Below are 19,182 nucleotides of genomic sequence, written 5' to 3'. Positions count from 1 at the left end.
CCCAAATCTGTACTGCTTCTTGACAGAGGAGATAAGAGCCTGTGCCCCCGTTTGTTCATGTACCACATGGTCACCTGATTGTCTGTCTGAATTAAGATGGACTTGTGGGATGGGCAGTCCTGGAACGCGTAGAGCGCATACCGCTTTGCCCGAAGGTCCAGGAAGTTTATCTGGCATCTCGCTTCAGGCTTCGACCACCCCCCTTGGGTGTGGAGGCCATTGACATGGGCGCCCCAGCCGGGGTTGGAAGCATTCATGGTCACGATCACCTGGGCAGCCAGGGGCCGAAAAGGAAGACCCTTCTAAGTTGGATTCCTGTGCCCACCAGGCAAGGGAGAGCTGAAGCGGTTTGGTTATCCGGACCAGTGCAGACAGATCCTGAAAGGCTTGGTGCCACTGTGACCGCAGGGTCCACTATGTAACCCTCATGGCCAGGCGGGCCATCGGGATGATGTGCACGGAGGACGCCATGTACCCCAGCAACCTCAAGAGCAGGTGGCCCGAGGCCGTCTGCTGGCGAGCAATGGACCTGGCTAAACCAGCCAGGGTGGCTATGCGATCGCTGGGAAGGAATGCCTTTGCCACCATGGTGTCCAGATCTGCACCGATGAAGCGGAGCTACTAAGATGGCGTCAGTTGGGGATTTTGAGAAATTGACGAGAAAACCTAGCGATCGGAGGAGACCTACTGTTGAGGTCAGGGATTGAAGGGCTACCTCCCTCAAGGAACTCCTGATGAGCCAATCGTCTAGGTAGGGAAGACATGTACTCCCCTGCGGTCTAAGTGTGCTCCCACCACCGCCAGGTACTTTGTGAAGACCCGTGGTGAGGAGGCAAGCCTGAAGGGAAGAACCCTGTACTGGAAGTGTTGCTGGTCTACCACGAAGCGCAAATATTTCCAAAGTATTTATTCAATTTTCTCCAAGTTCATTTTCCTGTTCCATGTAAGACTCACATGTTAAGTCACTCCAATGTTATATGTAAACCGAAATGATTAGCAACATTGTTGCTAGAATTTTGGTATATAAAAAATGTTAAATAAATAAATAAAATAAAATGCAATGTGTGCGTAGGCGTCCTGTAAGTCGAGAAAGCAGTGCCAGCCTTCCCGATGAAGAAGCAGGAGAAAGGTGTCTAAGGGTACCATTTTGAACTGCTCCCTCCGGAGGAACCTGTTCAGGGCCCGGAGGTAGAGGATGGGGCGGAGGAGAAGTAGAACCCCCTGGCCTCGCTGGGCGATAGGAACTGGTTCTACGGCTCTGGACCGTAGCAGGGCCAAGCGTTCTAACTCGAGGGTTGCTGCATGTTCCACAAGGCTCCACGCCTGAGAGGGAGGGGAGTCTGGTGGGACATAGAGAAGGTTCAGGCGGTAACCCAGTTCGACGACAGATAATACCCTTCAGTCGGTGGCAATGGGGGACCAGCTTTTTGAGAATAAGCAGAGCGGGCCCCTGACTGGCCGGTTGGATGGTGCTGGCCCTGGGGCGCCCTCTCTCTGTGCCATTCAAAATCCAGCTGCAGGGCTAGGCTGAGGAGCTGGCTAAGCCCGAGGTACTCGCTGCTGGAAGGGGTGGCTCTTTGGGACAGCCCGAGCCGGTCGAGCGCGTGAGGCCGGAGGGTAATATCTCCATTGCCTATAGAATGGTTTCCTGGAATCTCTACGTGGAGCCCTGAGGGTTGCTGAACAGGGGTCCAAGGTGGTAGTAGACAACTGACGCAGGGTTTCATGGTGATCCTTTAGCTGAGCTACTGTGTCCCGGATTTTGTCGCCAAACAGGTTCTCTCCTGTACAGGGGAGGTCAGCCAGCTTGTATTGGACCTCCAGATGGAGGTCAGAGGCTTTCAGCCAGGCCCATCACTGGGAACTAATGCCGGCTGCTGAGACCCTTGCCGCCGTCTCAAAGACATCGTAGGCTGCCCTCACCTCATGCTTGCCGACCTCAAATCCTTTCTGGACAATGGCTTCCAGGCCCTCCTGGAACTGTTGCGGGAGGCCCTCAGCAAACTCCTGGACCTGTTTCCAGAGGTTTCGGTTGTACTGGTTCATGTACAACTGGTATGCTGCTATTCGGGCGATGAGCATGGCCCCTTGGAAAACTTTCCGGCCCAGGGTGTCTAAGGCTCTGTGGTCCTTCCCCAGAGGGGTGGAGTGAGGGCGGGCTCTCTTGGCCTTTTTCTGGGCTGATTCTACTACCACTGACTGGTGAAGCAGCTGGCTCTTCTGGAAGCCAAGGGCCAGTTGCACTAAATAAATGGCATCCATCTTTCTGTTGACCGGAGCCACAGAGCCCAGATGCTCCCATAATCGGTAGAGGAGGTCTAGGAGGACCTTGTGTACCGGAACTGCCACCACCTCCTTAGGGACATCCACAAATTGGAGGACCTCCAACATCTTGGGACAGGCATCCTCTTCCATTAAAAGTTGGAAGGGGACGGCTTCCTCTATTGCCTGAAACAAAGCTCACAAAGGATAAGTCCTCAGGAGGCAAGCGGCGACTCTCTTCAGGAGGAGAAGGCTCCAAGAGAAGGTCTTCGGAGGCCTCCGAGGAGTGCTCGAAGAAGGCATCAGTCCAAGGGTCGTAAGGGACCTCCTCCTCACCACTAAACCATCTGGGATGAGGAGGAAGGCCAAATCCCAAATCCCAGATCCCAGGGCGCAGGCACCGATGGTTGGTGAGGGGAAACCTACAAGGATATGCCGGCATCGAGGACACTGGGACCTGTGATGGGCGGCGGGGCAGCGGGAGGCTCGAGGGTCAGGAACAGGATCCGGCACCGATGGCACTGTCCTGATGGCGGGCGTCGAGCTGCATCTTCCTCCTCCGAAGAACCCGGAATGGGGATCGTGTCGAAGAGAGGGACCGGTGGCGGATGGGCACCGGAGGACCCACTGGTACAGGCTGCGTTGGTAAGGCACCAAGCAGCACGTCCAGCCTTTCCAACAAAGGTGCTAACATGGAGGGCGCCAGTGGCTGCTGGAGATCCTGGAGGGCATTTAATACTGCCTGTTGAACCACGCAGTCCAACTCCTCTCGAAATGCGGGTGCGGTGAGCACCGACCTAGGAGAAGGAGGCAGGCTGGGCGTCACCGGAGCCTCCACTCGGGTCCGCAGGGGCTCGATGCCCAACACCAGAACCAGTGGGGAACGCCCTGAGCTCCTGGTTTTGGAGGAGGACAGGGCCTCCTCCCCTCGATGCAGCTTCAAAGGGGGTTCGGCCGAAGCTGATGTCCCTCCGGTGTCAGTGCTGACACTGGACAGTGAAGACCGTCTGTGTCTGTGTCGATGCTTCCTTCGGTGCTTGGCCTGGTCCTTCTGTGGCGCCAAGGAAGATGATCCAGAAGCCTTTGAATGGCCCGATGTCGGTGAGGGGTGATCCCTTGATCATTGAGGCGGGTCACTGAAGGCAAAGGTCCCGAGTCAGATCGATCCTCACAACTCGACGTACCTGGTACTGAAATCGATGGAGCCAATTGCTTGGAACCAAACAAGTGCTCTATCTTGTCCAGCTAGGACACCAACTGACATCATGGGAAGGTCCCAGGCACAGGACGCAAACGTCATGTGGGTCCTTGATGGATATAGTCCGCCGACACTGGGGGCACTTCCGAAAACCGGCCGCCATTGAAAAAAGATGATGCGTGGTCAGTGGCCAGCGGCCACCAGGAGATAGTCGCTGGGGAACCGACCACAATGCGAAAAATGTACCTACCGAACACCGGAGGAATCGATTTGCGATGGGGGATCCCGAGGCGGGGAAAAAACTGAAGAAAAACGAATTTCTTCCGTGAAGGGAAAATTAATGAAGAACTCCACAAACCGTGAGGCAACAGCACCACGGAAAAAAATGAGACTAAGGGGGAACCCGCGTGGCTGCGGGGTTAGTGGCATGCTGAGCATGCTGTTGCTTCCGGTCTCAGACGGCTTCGACCTTTGTGCCTCACTTTTTTCCCTGCTCTCCCCGCTAGCCTTGGGAAGATGGCTACCGCCGCGTCTGTATGCTGCTCTCTCCGGCGTCCCCGGAACAGCTATGGCAAAGCCTCACGCCATGTTTCTCCTAAGGGCCTCCTAGGGTGCGCGCGTACACGCCACCCACATCTTTATCCACGTCATGGCGGGAACCTTGGGGGCGTCCCCCTCGAGTGATGTCACACCATCCGGGTATTTAGCCTGCTCTTGTTTGCTAGCTCATTGAGTTAGCAAGGATCAGTCTGCCTCTGGTCTCAGCTACTCTCTGCTGCCACTGGAAGCTCTCTCTACACTTCGGGGGTATTTCACTAACCTTGGGTACCCGCTCCTCGGGGGCTCTTTACTCTCTTTCAGGTGCCTATCTGGGATCAGGTACTCGCTCCTCGAGGGCCTGCTCTCCTTGGTACAGTGCCTGTATTCAACGACTTCTGCCTGCTGGAATCTTCATTCATACAGCCACCAACATAGTGAGTAATCTAACTTCTCAGTCTGTCTCATCTACAGCTCTACCATGCTGGGAACCTACTCCTGGATCTCCTATACCATCTCGGAGAGATGGGTTCCCTCTGCCGAGGGTTCCTGGACTACCTCTGGACTACCTCACTACTGCCACATCTGGTGGTATACATCTGCTGTACAATAAAAAAGACGTAACTCTGTGTTTGTGCATCCCGAGTCTAGCCTAGTACTGTGGCTCCTCACGGGGCTCCTCCCCGTGGGCGTGGCCATCCTCCACGGTACCCAAGAATCCACTCAAACACCTCAAAACCATAACAGATTGCTAACTTCATGGATTCAGCTCAGCTCACCGCATTGCAGGCCATTCCAGGCCTGGCCCAGCGAATCTCCGAACAGCAGAATGTGCTGGAGAACTTGACTGCTGCATGCACAGATGAATTCACCAATCAACACAGGTAAAGAAGTTACACTGCCAGAAGTGACGGTCAAGACAATTGTACCTCTATATGCTCCAACACGCTTCTCAGGGGAAGTTTGGAAATGTAGAGGATTTATCAACCAATGTTGCATGCACTTTTCCCTGCAACCTAATCATTTTCCTACAGCCTATGCCAAAACCACCTACATCTTTGTCTTATGTGGACGGAAGAGCGTTGGCATGGGCTTCTTTGCTGTGGGAGCGCAATGATCCTATCCTACAGGATCTGGCCGGGTTCCTTGAACTGTTCAGGTCAGTTTTCGATGACCCTGCCCGGCACACAACTGCAGAATCTTCTTTGGTTCATCTGAAGCAAGGTAATAAACCTTTATTAGACTTCACCATAGAATTCAAGACACTGGCATCAGAATTACATTGGGAGCCTAAATGCCTGAGGACTCTCTTCTTTAAAGGACTGAACTCTCATTTGAAAGATGAGCTGGCAGCTCGTGAGATGCCTGAGACCTTGGCTGAACTGGTGAAGTTAGCAACAAGGATTGATCGCCAAATTCGTGACAAGGTTCAAGAGACCAAGACTCCCAGAAGACCCCTTCAGGGTGAAACTCGAGTTAACTCAACACCCAGGCCTGTTCCTTCGGGTCCAGTTGCGGGTGAAGAACCACCAATCCAATTGGGCCGCAGTTACCTGACTTCAAAAGAGAGAAGAACACATGTATTGTGGACAAGCTGGTCATGCTGTACAAACATGCCCTGTATGTCTGGGAAACTGGCAGACCTAAGTCCTGTGGGAGGACTCTTTTTAGGTCTAACTGCTCCCTCTCCTCTGCTCTCTCTTCCTGTATCCTTAATCTGCGAACACTTAGAATACCAGACTCTTGCCCTAGTGGACTCAGGGGCAGGAGGCAACTTCATTTTGAAATGATTAGTGGAGCACTTGCGGATCCCCACCACCACCATGACGTCTCCACTACTCCTATCTTCAATTCATGGGGAGCCCTTACCGGGCGAAGTAACCCAGCTCACTGAGACTATTTCCTTCTTTGTACTAGAGAAGGCCATGCACTCTTTAGTACTGGGGCTACCATGGCTGCAGCAGCATAAGCCTCAATTCAATTGGGCCACTCTGGAGCTTTCACGTTGGGGTCCAGATTGCCATGGTAAATGTTTGATGGAAGTTTCTCCAATACCCTGCATGCCAACTACCCCGTTGATGCCTGGGTTGCCACCTCAGTATGCATCTTTTCAAGATGTATTTTCCAAAGAAGCTGCGGACGTACTACCTCCACACAGATCCTACGACTGCGCCATCAATTTGAAGCCTAACACTGAACCACCCAAAGGAAGGGTTTTACTCTCTCTCCATTACAGAGAACAAAGCTATGTCTGAGTACATCCAGGAGAACCTTTAGAAAGGCTTCATAAGACCCTCCAAATCTCCTGCCGGCGCAGGTTTCTTCTTTGTGGGGAAGAAGGATGGAACATTGCGTCCATGCATTGACTATGGAGGTCTAAACGAGATCACTGTGAAAGACCGTTATCCCTTACCACTCATCTTGGAGCTATTTGACATTCTCCAAGCTTGATCTCAAGGGAGCCTACAACCTAGTTCGCATTTGCTCTGGTGATGAATGGAAGACAGCCTTCAATACCCGGGATGGGCACTTTGAATATCTAGTGATGCCCTTCGGCCTGTGCAACGCCCTGGCTGTCTTCCAAAACATGATGAACGACATTCTGTGTGATCTACTCTACAAATGTGTTGTCGTATACTTAGATGACATCTTGATATTTTCCCAGGACATGAACACTCATTTGGAAGATGTCAAAAGAGTGTTGCAAAGACTTTGCGAGAACCGCCTATACGCAAAGTTGTCTAAATGCGTGTTCCACAAGGACACAGTACCTTTCTTAGGGTACATTGTTTGCAACAAAGGTTTCCAGATGGACCCACAGAAGCTGGAGAGCATTCACACGATTTCTGGGATTTACCAACTACTACAGAACATTCATCAAGAACTACTCCTCACTAACTGTTCCCTTAACAGCAATGACTAAGAAAGGTGCCAATGTCGCCAATTGGTCTACGGAAGCTTTGTCAGCATTTCAGAAACTGAAAGATGCCTTCTCAAGTAAGCCATGCTTCGACATCCGGATCCGACCCGGCCCTTCATCGTGCTAAGCCTTCATCGTGCTAAGCCAGTCCAATGATACTAAGACCTTGCATTCATGTTCCTTTTTCTCCCGGTGCTTCTCGCCGGCGGAGAAGAACTACGGCATTGGGGATAAAGAGCTACTGGTGATAAAGATGGCGTTCGAAGAGTGGCGCCCCTGGCTTGAAGTTGCACAACATCAGATCACTGTTTTCACGGATCACAAAAACCTGAAGTACCTCTGTCACGCTCAATGCCTAAACCATAGGCAGGTGAGATGGTCCCTGTTTTTCAACAGATTTGTCTTTGTGCTGAAATACTGCCCTGGAGATAAGAATGTCAGAGCAGATGCCCTATCTCGCTCATTCCTCTCTGAGGAAGTACCTGATGAACCACAACATATCACTGACCCGAAAAGAGTTATCTTGTCAGCTACTCACCCGGTACCTGCAGGCAAGACCATTGTACCCAGGAACCTAAGGAAAAAGCTGTTAGCATGGGCCTACGATTCTAAACTGGCTGGACACCCTGGTCAGCGCAGAACTCTGGCTAAACTACAGAAGTACTACTGGTGGCCCACCATGAAGGAAGACACGTTCTCCTATGTTGCTTCTTGTTCCAATTGTGCCAGACAGAAACCACCGCCTGGACGTCCTTGGGGCCTTCTTCAACCCTTGCCAGTACCAGACGAGCCCTGGACTCACATTGCTACAGACTTTGTAGTAGACTTACCTCTCTCGGGAGGAAACACCACCATTTGGGTTACAGTGGAACGTTTCTCGAAGATGGCTCACTTCATGGCTGAGGGCAAGCCAGGGAGAGCCACGGAGCTTGCAAAGCTTTTCACTCACATCATTCGTCTAAATGGCATGCCAAAGCACATCGTCTCAGACAGAGGAGCTCAATTTACATCTAAGTTCTGGAAAGCTTTGTGCAAGAAGTTTGATATCTCTCTCGACTTCACTTCTTCATACCATCCTCAGTCAAACAGGCAAATGGAGAGAATGAATAGGATACAAGCAGTTCATTCGTGCCTACGTTGGTACACATCAGAATGTCTGGGCTGAACTGTTGCCCTGGGCTGAATTTGCAATCAACTCTCATCCAGCATCAACTGGATCAACACCATTTGAAGTGGTCTACGGACGACTACCTTTACCACCCTTACCACTTCCAGTGTCATCCACGGCAGCTCAATCTACTGCCAAAGAACTCCAACTACTATGGAGTAAGACTAAAGAGATGCTCCAAAAAGCAGGACAAAGAGCTAAGAACTATTATGTTCACCACTGCAAGGCTCCTGAATTCCAGCCTGGTGACAAAGTCTGGCTGTCAACAAAACATCTAAGAGGCAAACTACCATCAGCTCGTTTTGCTCCACACTTTGTCGGACCTTTTTCCATCCTTCGACGTTTGGGTACTCTTACGTACAGTCTCAAACTTCCTCTAGCGATGAAGATTCATAATACGTTCCATGTCTCACTACTGAAACCGCTAGTTCTTAGCGAGTTCTCCACCAAGACACCTGAACCTTCACCTATTGATGCAGAAGACATCAAATACAAGGTAGATGCTATTCTTGATGTGAGAAAGAGAGGCAGAGTATGGGAATACCTCCTGTCATGGGAGGGTTATGGATCTGAAGAAAACTCTTGGGAACCTTTGGCAAATATCATGGATAAAGAGATGCTTCAGCAATACCACAGAACGCATCCTCAGAAACCAAGACCAGGTAGGAGGTCTGGAGGGGGCCCTTTGAAGGGGGGTACTGTTGCGTCCAGAGTTTAATTGTGCGTTGAGTGAAAAATAACTTTCTCTGATTAGTTTTAAATGTGCCACATGCTAACTTCATGGAGTGCCCCCTAGTCTATTATCTGAAAGAGTAAATAACAGATTCACATCTACCCCTTCTAGACCTCTCGTAATTTTAAACACTTCTATCATATCCACCCGCAGCCATCTCTTCTCCAAGCTGAAAAGTCCTAACCACTTTAGTCTTTCCTCATAGGGGAGCTGTTCCATTCCCTTTATCATTTTGGTTGCCCTTCTCTATACCTTCTCCATCGCAATTATATCTTTTTAGAGGTGCGGCGACCAGAACTGTACACAGTATTCAAGGTGTGGTCTCACCATGGAGCAACAGAGGCATTATGACATTTTCCGTTTTATTCACCATTCCCTTTCTAATAAGTCCCAACATTCTGCTTGCTTTTTTGACTGCCATAGCACACTGAACCGACGATGTCAATGTGTTATCCACTATGATGCCTAGATCTCTTTCTTGGGTGGTAGCACCTAATATGGAACCTAACATTGTGTAACTATAGAATGGATTATTTTTCCCTATTTGCATCACCTTGCACTTATCCACATTAAATTTCATCTGCCATTTCGATGCCCAATTTTCCAGTCACACAAGGTCTTCCAGCAATTTATCACAATCTGTTTGTGATTTAACTACTCTGAAAAATTTTGTATCACCTGCAAATTTGATTACCTCACTCGTCATATTTCTTTCCAGATCATTTATAAATATATTGAAAAGTAAGGGTCCCAATACAGATCCCTGAGGCACTCCACTGCCCACTCCCTTCCACTGAGAAAATTGTCCATTTAATCCTACTGTTTCCTGTCTTTTAGCCAGTTTGTAATCCACAAAAGAACATCGCCACCTATCCCATGACTTTTTACTTTTCTTAGAAGCCTCTCATGAGGAACTTTGTCAAACGCCTTCTGAAAATCCAAGTACACTACATCTACCGGTTCACCTTTATCCACGTGTTTATTAACTCCTTCAAAAAAGTGAAGCAGATTTGTGAGGTAAGACTTGCCTTGGGTAAAGCCATGCTGACTTTGATCCATTAAACCATGTCTTTCTATATGTTCCGTGATTTTGATGCTTAGAACACTTTCCACTATTTTTCCTGGCACTGAAGTCAGGCAAACCGGTCTTTAGTTTCCCGGATCGCCCTTGGAGCCCTTTTTAAATATTGGGGTTACATTAGCTATCCTCCAGTCTTCAGGTACAATGGATGATTTTAATGATAGGTTAGAAATTTTTACCAATAGGTCTGAAATTTCATTTTTGAGTTCTTTCAGAACTTTGGGGTGTATACCATCTGGTCCAGGTGATTTACTACTCTTCAGTTTGTCAATCAGGCCTACCACATCTTCTAGGTTCACTGTGATTTGATTCAGTCCATGTGAATCATTACCCATGAAAACCTTCTCCAGTACGAGTACCTCACCAACATCCTCTTCAGTAAACACCGAAGCAAAGAAATCATTTAATCTTTCCGCGATAGCCTTATCGTCTGATCACACTTCTAGCCAAGCAACCGTCTGTGCCCTTCACAATTAAAGATTCCTTTATAATTTTCTTTCTGTACATACCTGGTGCTGAGGATGAAAGTGTGGTTGTAGCAGCAGAGCTAGTTGTGGTGGATGTTGCTGGCAGTGGGGTGAAGAGGAATCTCTGGACTGTCCCATTGGGCATTGCAGCTTGCATCAGTTGTTGCCCGGGGCCTGGAATCACAGTCACTCCCTGAGGAATCAGCTGCAACTGGCCTGTAGTCTGACCTTGCCCCTGAATTACCACTGTTAGACCTTGACTACCACCCTGCAAACAAAGGAATTAAAAACAAATATACAAAAATGCTGAAAATGATATTCAATTCCCACCAGTTATTTACTGTATAATTAATGAGGTCACATTACCCTCCCTTCTTCTTTCCTTAAAAGTACATTATACTGTACTGTGCAGTATTTCAAAAGATAAAACAAAGCATGTGGAAATACTGACATTTTGCTATTAATTTTAAAGTTAAAAAAAGTTAATCTCTCTACATTGTTCCCTTTGAACCCCTGGAAGAGCCATGGTTAATTAGCTCAAACTTGAGTGTGCTGTTATAATTAACACCGATCAGACTGAAGTGCGAAGAATTTGTGACTCTTGCTAACATGGCTGCAAATGTGGATTCAAGGGACTTATGTAATAATTAAAATAATTTCTACAGAAGTGCTTAGCAATGATTTTTGATTGGCAGAGGGAGAGTGCTACTGTTAATTCTGTAGCAATCTGAAGTCCTGTACTTACACAGAAGATATGGATTTCTTTTACTTGCTCACTCTGTGCCTCCTATTCCCTTGCCATCTCCCATGCTGTAATGTGCTACCATATAAATGTCAACCTTACATCCAATTCAGAGGTTGCTCATTCTCTCACTCTTGTAGTAGTTTGCCAGGTGTTTTTGCAAGCTGTTACTCCTTTCTTCTCTGTGGCTAGTGCAATACAAATGCTCCAGTGATGGCCTCTGCCTCTTGCTTACCTGCCCTTGCGTCAGCTGTGTAAGCTGAGCCATGGTTAGTTTCACCTGCCCCTGCTGGGGACGAGGGGGCTGCGGTATGGGAACCGATGGCTGCAGTGAAGGAGTGCCTGGGGTTACTACACGTTGCCCTGTAGTTGAAGAAACTGTGCTGGAGCTGGACACTGCAGTAGACACAGGCTGCCCTCGGATGATCTGTGTTACTACCTGTTGGGTTTGACCTGCAGTAGAAGCAAGATTTGTGACACAGATACACTCATCTGACAGCCACAACTGTACCTCATTGGGTTCCTGCTCCTTAAGTATTAAAGAAGTATTAAAGAAAGCTTAGCTTTTCCCATTTTTAGACGGCATCTTTGGCTTGAATGATGTAACAAAAGGGAAAAGAAGGGGTGGCCCAGGGCTCATTGTGAGAAGCTTGGGTTTGACTCCTGAAGCTTGTTTCTGCTTCTCAAGGCAGCTAGGGTTAGGAATGCTGTGGAGGCAGCATTTACAGCCCAAGATGGGGAAGAAATCTCAGTCCTCACTAGTATGTACGTATACTGGGTTCTGGAGAGACAGCTGTCTGCATGGCCAGTGTCCCCGGTTTCCGGTGGAAGATTTTTCAAGATTCTGTGGCAATTCTGTGGCAAGTTTGCAGAATTTTCTGACATTTCTGTATTCAGTGAGTTTATTTGGTTTTTTTCTTAGAGGAAAAGTACTTGAATGTAATCTGCTTTGAAATGCCTGAAAGGCAGAATATAAGTAAATAAATAATAAAGGCTGAATTTTGTGGTCCTTACTATGGGAAAGAAGGCCCCTCCCCCCTTTGACCAAGGACTTTTGCTACAAAGACTGGGCAGAGGTTGGATAAACAAGGGAAAAAATTCCCCCCAAAATAGATGAAAATTAAGGTTGTATGGAGGATTATGGGGGGAGGGGTGAAAGGGGATATAAGTTTCAGGGTTTTTGTTTGATTATTGTATGCGAGAGTGGGGCTAATTTTTTTTTTTTAATGGGAACTAAATTTATATTATATCTTTTTTGCACATAATCAAATTTAAATTATTATTAAATAAATGAAGGCTTATAGTGTTGAAGCCTATGGAAAGCTGATTTTGATCAAGAAGAAAGCTCAAAAGAAGCAGGAGGCAACTGCAGGGCCCCAAGCCACATCCAATATACATCAAAAGAAAAAAAAAAAAAGAGAAACCCATTCATACAAAATGCGGAAACTTTTGCCATAGTAGTTAACAGCAGGATAATAAATTCATGCAATCATGATAGACAAATGTTTTAATTCTGGAGGATGATGGTTAATGATATACACAGCATGCAGAGTGAATGGTAGATGAAGATGCAGTTTATGACAAGCACTGAAAATTTAAGTATTAAATTGAACCTTACTAGCTGGCAAAATACCTTGCTGCATTACTAGAGGTGTTCGAATGATGGTCTTCCCTAGTGCAGACTGCTGGAGAGGTGTCCTTATCACAGTCACACCAGGCCGAAGCGGGGTTCCTGCTGTGATCACCTAAACATAACATATGGTGTACAGAATTATATGATGCAGGGGCAGAAAAAAATCCAAATAGGGCAGAGGCAGGTCTACCAAGCTGATTACCACTTTAAAGCAAGAGTGGAAAAATATTTAGGAAACTTAGGCACCAGCCAAACATTTTTAAGAGCCAGGGAAATTACTCTCGCATTTCTAAATTTTTCATTTGACTATTTTGCTCTTTTTTTTAATCTACTTTTCTTTTTTTTTTCTTTCTATTTTTCCTTTTATTCTGTTTCTCTCTACTCCAGAGATTCACCTCCACCCTTTTCCTCCTGTTGCTTCAGGTCACTTTTTCCTCAACCCTGGAGCAAGAGCATGGATAGGAGCAGGTTATATACCACTCCATTTACAGAAAAGTGTGTTTTGGTGGAACTAATAAACCGCAAGTGAGCAAGGCCATGGAGTCAGTTGCGATACATCCCAGAGTATTGAAGGAGCTCAGAGATGTGCTGGCAGGACTGCTGAAAGACCTGTTCAATAGATCCTTGAAAACAGGAATGGTGCTGCAAAATTGGAGAAAGGTGGAGGTGGTCCCACCTCACAACAATGGTAGCAGAGAGGAGCCAGAAAACTACATGCCAATTAGCCTTACACTGGTAGTGGGAAAACTAATGGAGATGCTTCTGAAGGAAAAGAGTGAACTATCTGCAACATGGTTTTTACCAGAGGAAGATCATGCCAGACAAATTTATTGACTTTTTTCATTGAGTGGCTAGAGCAGTGGTTCCCAACCCTGTCCTGGGGACCCCCCCAGCCAGTCAGGTTTTCAGGATATCCAAAATGAATATGCATGAGAGAAAATTTGCATGTTATGGAGGCAGTGCATGCAAATTCTCTCTCATGCATATTCATTGTGGATATCCTGAAAACCCGACTGGCTGAGGGGTCCCCAGGACAGGGTTGGGAACCACTGGGCTAGAGAATTAGATCAAGGAAGTGCACTTGATGCGAGTTATTTGGATTTCAGCAAAGCTTTTGATACTGTGCCACATAGGAGATTCAAACAAATTGAAAAGCCTGGAAATGGGTCCCAAGGGGGTGAAATGGATTAGAAACTGGATGACGACAGACAACAGCGAGTCATCGTAAATGGAACCTGAGGAGGGAAGAGTGATAAGTGAAGTGTATCAGGGACTGGTTCTGTTCATTATCTTTTTGAGCGATATTGCAGAAGGGTTAGAAGGAAAAGTTTTTCTTTTTATGGATGACACTAAGATCTACAATAGCGTGGACATACCTGAAGGAGTAGAGAATGAAAACTAAGAAAATCTGGAGTAGTCGAAGGTTTGAAAGTTGAGATTAAATTAAGTGCAGTCTCATGCATTTGAAGTGCAGAAATCCAAAGGAGCTGTATGTGATATGGTGTGTGTGTGTGTGTGTGGGGGGGTGTTTAAAAGTGATGTACATGAACTGTGAGCGAGACCTCAGGGTGATAAGTATCTGATGATCTGAAGGTGGTGAAGCAATGTGACAAGACCAGAGGGATGCTGGGCTACACAGAGAGAGGCATAACCTGCACAGGTCGTTGGTGAGGCCTCATCCTGAGTACTGTGTTCAGTTCTGGAGACCATATCTCAAAAAGGATAGAGATAGGATGGAAGTGGTCCAGAGAAAGGCAACTAAAATGGTGTGGGTAAGCACCAAAAGATGAAATGGAAGAACCTAAATATGTATTCACTGGAGGAGAGGAAGGATGGTGTGATCGGATACAGACTTTTAAATACCTGAAAGGTATTAAAAATGCACAGGAATCACACTTTTTTTGATGGAAAGTAGAACTACAGAACAAGGGAATCATAATATGAAGCTCCAAGTGGGTCAAGTCAGCACCAGCATCAGGAAGTGTTTTCTTCACGGAAAGGGTGGCAAATGCATGGGACGCCCTCCCGGAAGAGGTAGTGAGGACAAAGGCGATAATGGAGCTTAAAAGGGATTCTTCATGGCTAAATGATGGGAGATGAAGAAAGGGTAACTCATGTTGACTGGAGTAACCTGCACAGAGCAACAATTACTCCAAGAACAAACCAAAAAACCCCCAAAAGATTGCTGACAGATTGGATGGACCACTTGGACCACTTTTTCGGGCAACATTTACTAAACTCACATCCATTCCAGGATATTTTCCTTCCTCTAGGCATTCTCTCTACCCAACCTCCTATATTCCTCCTTTACCTTTCCCTCCTAGTTTCTCCCCTCCAGGCAATTCCCAACCCTCCCCTTCCCCCCAAACTCCTCCAGGAATTTTCTCTTCTCCCTCCCCCCTCCAGGCATTCTCCTCCTCCCTGCCAGCACTTTCCTTTGCAGCCCAGCAATAAGGCCCGGCTACTGCAACTTCATCTCACTGGCTTTGATCCCTCTGGCAAGACACTGACTTCCTCTCCCCAGTCAAGCCAATGGCAATTGCCACCAACTTCCTCTCTTCAGCTTGCACCCTGCCCTTGTATATTCCATTGGATGCTAGGCCACAAATTTTAGGTGCCCAGGATTTTTTTCAGCTTTGCATTTAAAAGTTTAAATGTGAGGAAACCTAACATCAATCATCAAACAGTAGCTGATAACTTAGAGGCATGCTAAAAAGCTCCATCTGCTGAACAGTGGTGATTTAATTATCCAAAAATAAAAACAAATATTTGAGTTGCTGTATTTTATTATATGGAGAAATTACTACTTATCTGAATCTTCTTTCCTCTAATAATGGCAGGTCAATCCCAACAGTGGGTTATGCATCTCTGCCAGCAGACTGAGTCAGAGCAAAAGCTGATGTTACAGACACAGTCCCACCCTGACATCAGCCCGTCAGTATTTTCTGAAAAAGCCAAACTGTAGACAAACTGATTATACTTGAATATCATTAACAATCAACCACTCATGCTTCCAACCCAATGGGAACACTGAGCTCAGACAAAATTAGTTACTTATGCAGTAAACTAAAGGGCTAGAAAAGAGACTTACAAGTCTTCAACGAAGAGCAGGAATCACACACTGCAATGTCACCCTGAAAAGGCTAGCTCAAATTTAAACATCAGCAGCCTAGAGTGGGTCTGGGATTGACCTGCCCTCAGAGGAAAGGAAATCAGGTAAGTAGTAATTTCTCCTTCCTCTGCATTCTAGCAGGTCAATCCCACCAGTGGGACGTACCAAAGCTAATCCCGAAAAGGGCGGGAGGCTGTCAGCGGTCCAGTCAAAACCACCTGCATGAATGCGGCGTTCTCCCTAGCCCATACATCCAAGTGGAAATGTTTGGAAAAGGTATGCAAATATGACCATGTTGCCGCTCAGCAAATCTTGTCTGGCGACAGCAAATGAAGTTCCACCCATGATACCGCCTGAGCCCTTGTAGAATGTGGTCTAATCTGTTTCGGCAAAGCAACCTCAGCAGCCACATAGGCAGCTGTATTGACTTCATTAACCCAACGGGCTACTGTTACTCATGTTGCTGGTGCTCCCTGTTCACCGCCACCATAAAGCCCAAACAGGCGATCCAACTACCCAACAGATTTAGTCACCTCCAAGTGATGTAGCAAACTTTTGGAAAAGATGAGGGCACCATCCGAAGCTGTAGCGCTCCCAGAGTCACACGCATAAAAGGCTCAAGCAAGAAAAGCCTGCTGCTTGGACATCCAACACGTTGAATAGATTAACTGCAAGGAAGGCAAGCTGCAAGGAAAGCACACGCTGCGCCAAAAAGTAGGACCTATCAAGAATTCCAGGACCAAATAAGGTCCCATCAGAAGCCACAAAGGGTGGGGGATGAAGTGCTAAACTCCCTTCAAGAAACAGGACACATTAGGATGGGAAGACAAAGGCCCTCCATCAAGCAAGGGCTGCAACCTGAACTTTCAAAGTATTAAGGGCGAAACCCTTAAGCAAACCATCCTGTAAGAATTCCAAAAGTAAAGAAATATCCACCCTAAATGGTTAAGAGCCTTATTCAAAACACCAGGCCTTGACAAAACCCTCCAAACTCTAATCTAGGCTAGGGAAGCAGAAAAAATTTCTGGCCTTAAGATATAAATCACTGCAAGTGAATATCCCCACTTCAACAACAGATCTCATTCAATGGCCACCCGCAAGACAAAATCGACCCAGATCTTTGTGTAGGATAAGTCCTTGTCACAACAAATCCTTCCAAGGTGGTAGCCTGAGGAGACTGCCCACCAGCCGCCTCAGGAGATCAGCATATCATGGCCTTCATGCCCAATCCAGAGGTACTAAAAGAACAATGTTGGTGTGACCTGCAATCATCTAGACAATCCTATCCATCAGAAGCCAGGGCAGGAATGCATACAGCAGGGCGCTGCATGGCCACTCCTGAGTGAGAGTGTCTCTGCTCAGTGCTTTTAGGTTCAGTCTGCGGCAGATAAAGCATGGAACTTTCATATTGTTGAAATTGGCCAACAAGTCTAGGTCTAGTAGGCCCCAGCAGTTCACAAAGAACCGAAAGGCTTAGTCTGCCAGCTCCCATTCTCCTAAGTCCAAGTTTCTCCTGCTGAGGAAGTCTGCTCTGATATTGTCCTTTCCGACAATGTGAGGCGGATATGCCTATATGATGATGTTTTGCCTACACCATGAGCATATCTATCTCCACCTGACGACTCTCTGTTCCACCTTGATGATTGATGTAAGAAACAGTCACCTCATTATCTGACATTATCTAGGCCGCTCAAGCCTCTAGATGCTCGGCGCTTCTAATCTGTTGATGTTCCCCTGTTGCTCCTCTGTATTCTAGCGAGCTTGCACCATCAACTCCTGACAGCGAGCTCCCCAGTCCAGAAGGCTCGCATCTGTCACGAGTACCAACCAATCTGGTGTCTCCAAGGGAAATTCTCTTCTCGGGATGAACCGCCTGTAACCACCATTGCAATTGAGACTTCACCTCTAAGGGTAAGAGCAGCCTCACCACGTAGTCCTGCGACTGCAGGTTCCATCGGGAAAGAATCACTCATTGAAGGGGGGGGGGGGGGTCACATATGCACCCTTGCCCAGGGAACTACTTCCAAGACAACAGCCATCAATCCTAGAAAATGTAAATAAGACCACACGCTCGAGTGAATAGTGTTCAGCAGGGTTCGAACTCGAGCCATCAACCTTTGGAATCTCCAGCAGAAATACTCTGTCCTGCTTTGAGTCGAAATGAACTTCAAGATACTCTGGAGTCAAAGTTGGCTGCAAATTGCTCTTGGCCAGATTCACCACCCAGATTCACTGCCTTGTGAGAAGCGTGAAGAGTATCTTCCACACCCTTGACTGAAATCAACCAGTTGTTCCGATAAGGGTAAACTATAATGCCATCTTTGCGTAAGGCTGCCACTACCAATACCATGACTTTGGAAAAGGCTCTGGGAGCAGGGGCCAACCTGAAAAGCAAGGCCTGAAACTGGTAATGATTCAGAATGGCAAATCGAAGGAACCGTTGATGTTTTCAGCGAATGGAAATATTCAGACATGCCTCCTTCAGATCCAAAGATCCCTGTTTGTATTGCCTTCATGACAGAGAGCACTATTTCCATCCTAAAATGAGCAACTTGCAAATGACAACTGAAGATCTTGAGAGCCAATATGGGTCAAGTGGACCCTTCCGAGGAATGCAAAGAAATCCTAGAGCATACCCGTCCCGAGCCACCTCAAGGAACCACCGATCTGAAGTCATCTGGATCCTCCTGAAATAAAGCCGAGGTAGGTGGTCATCTATCTCCTGCACTAACAGGTAAGCTCACAAATCCTCATTGAGAAGATTGAGAAGTTCTATTTCCAGAGCCCATACCCTTTCGAGGCCCTCAGGGGTGAAAGGACTTAGATTTGTGGAAGGGTCAAGCCTTATGGGAAGAACCTCCCCTATAAGGCCAAAAATGCCAGTAGTTTCAAGAGCAGCCACTTGCCCAAAAAGACCGAGAAACCAGCTTCTTACCCTCCCGACAAGTGAGGGGTCTGAGTTTCACCTCATTTACATGCCATTTCCTCCAATTCACTGCCAAATAAAAACGAACCCTGACGGGCAGCTTGGTAAGATCAGACTTCGAAATAGTATCTGCTGACCAGTTGTGCAGCCACAACAGTTGCCTGGCTGCAACAACAGAAGCAGCTCTCCTCTGGCAGCTGTGCGAACCAGGTCACAGCCCGCATGAACTAAGAGGGCAGCACCTGGATCCACCATAAGCCCGTTGTCAGAAGCAGCACTGCCAAATTCTTGAAAAAGACACAAGGTAGCTCGAGCTACCAGGGCACAAGAAACAATTAGTAAGTTCATTGCCACTGCCTCAAAGGCATGCTTTAGAATAGCCTCAATTCTTTTGAGCATCCTT

The 19,182-nt window shown here is 47.3% G+C and overlaps 1 protein-coding gene across 13 annotated transcripts in view; it reads right to left on the bottom strand.

Annotated features, from left to right (window-relative positions):
• BPTF (bromodomain PHD finger transcription factor) overlaps positions 1 to 19,182 on the bottom strand; it is a 278,159-nt gene that overhangs the window by 65,741 nt on the left and 193,236 nt on the right. For 11 of the 13 annotated variants that reach the window (XM_029599363.1, XM_029599362.1, XM_029599352.1 and 8 more), the window contains 3 exons: positions 12,727 to 12,853; positions 11,344 to 11,561; positions 10,409 to 10,634 (listed from right to left, as the gene is read on the bottom strand). In XM_029599363.1, the coding sequence (XP_029455223.1) occupies positions 10,409 to 10,634; positions 11,344 to 11,561; positions 12,727 to 12,853 (571 nt within the window). The remainder of the gene's footprint in view (positions 1 to 10,408; positions 10,635 to 11,343; positions 11,562 to 12,726; positions 12,854 to 19,182) is intronic. The other 2 variants (XM_029599355.1, XM_029599365.1) reach the window with 1 other exon arrangement.

This window comes from Rhinatrema bivittatum, chromosome 4 (genome assembly GCF_901001135.1).
Source record: "Rhinatrema bivittatum chromosome 4, aRhiBiv1.1, whole genome shotgun sequence".
Lineage (NCBI taxonomy): Eukaryota > Metazoa > Chordata > Amphibia > Gymnophiona > Rhinatrematidae > Rhinatrema > Rhinatrema bivittatum.
This window is presented reverse-complemented; position numbering and strand designations above follow the sequence as displayed.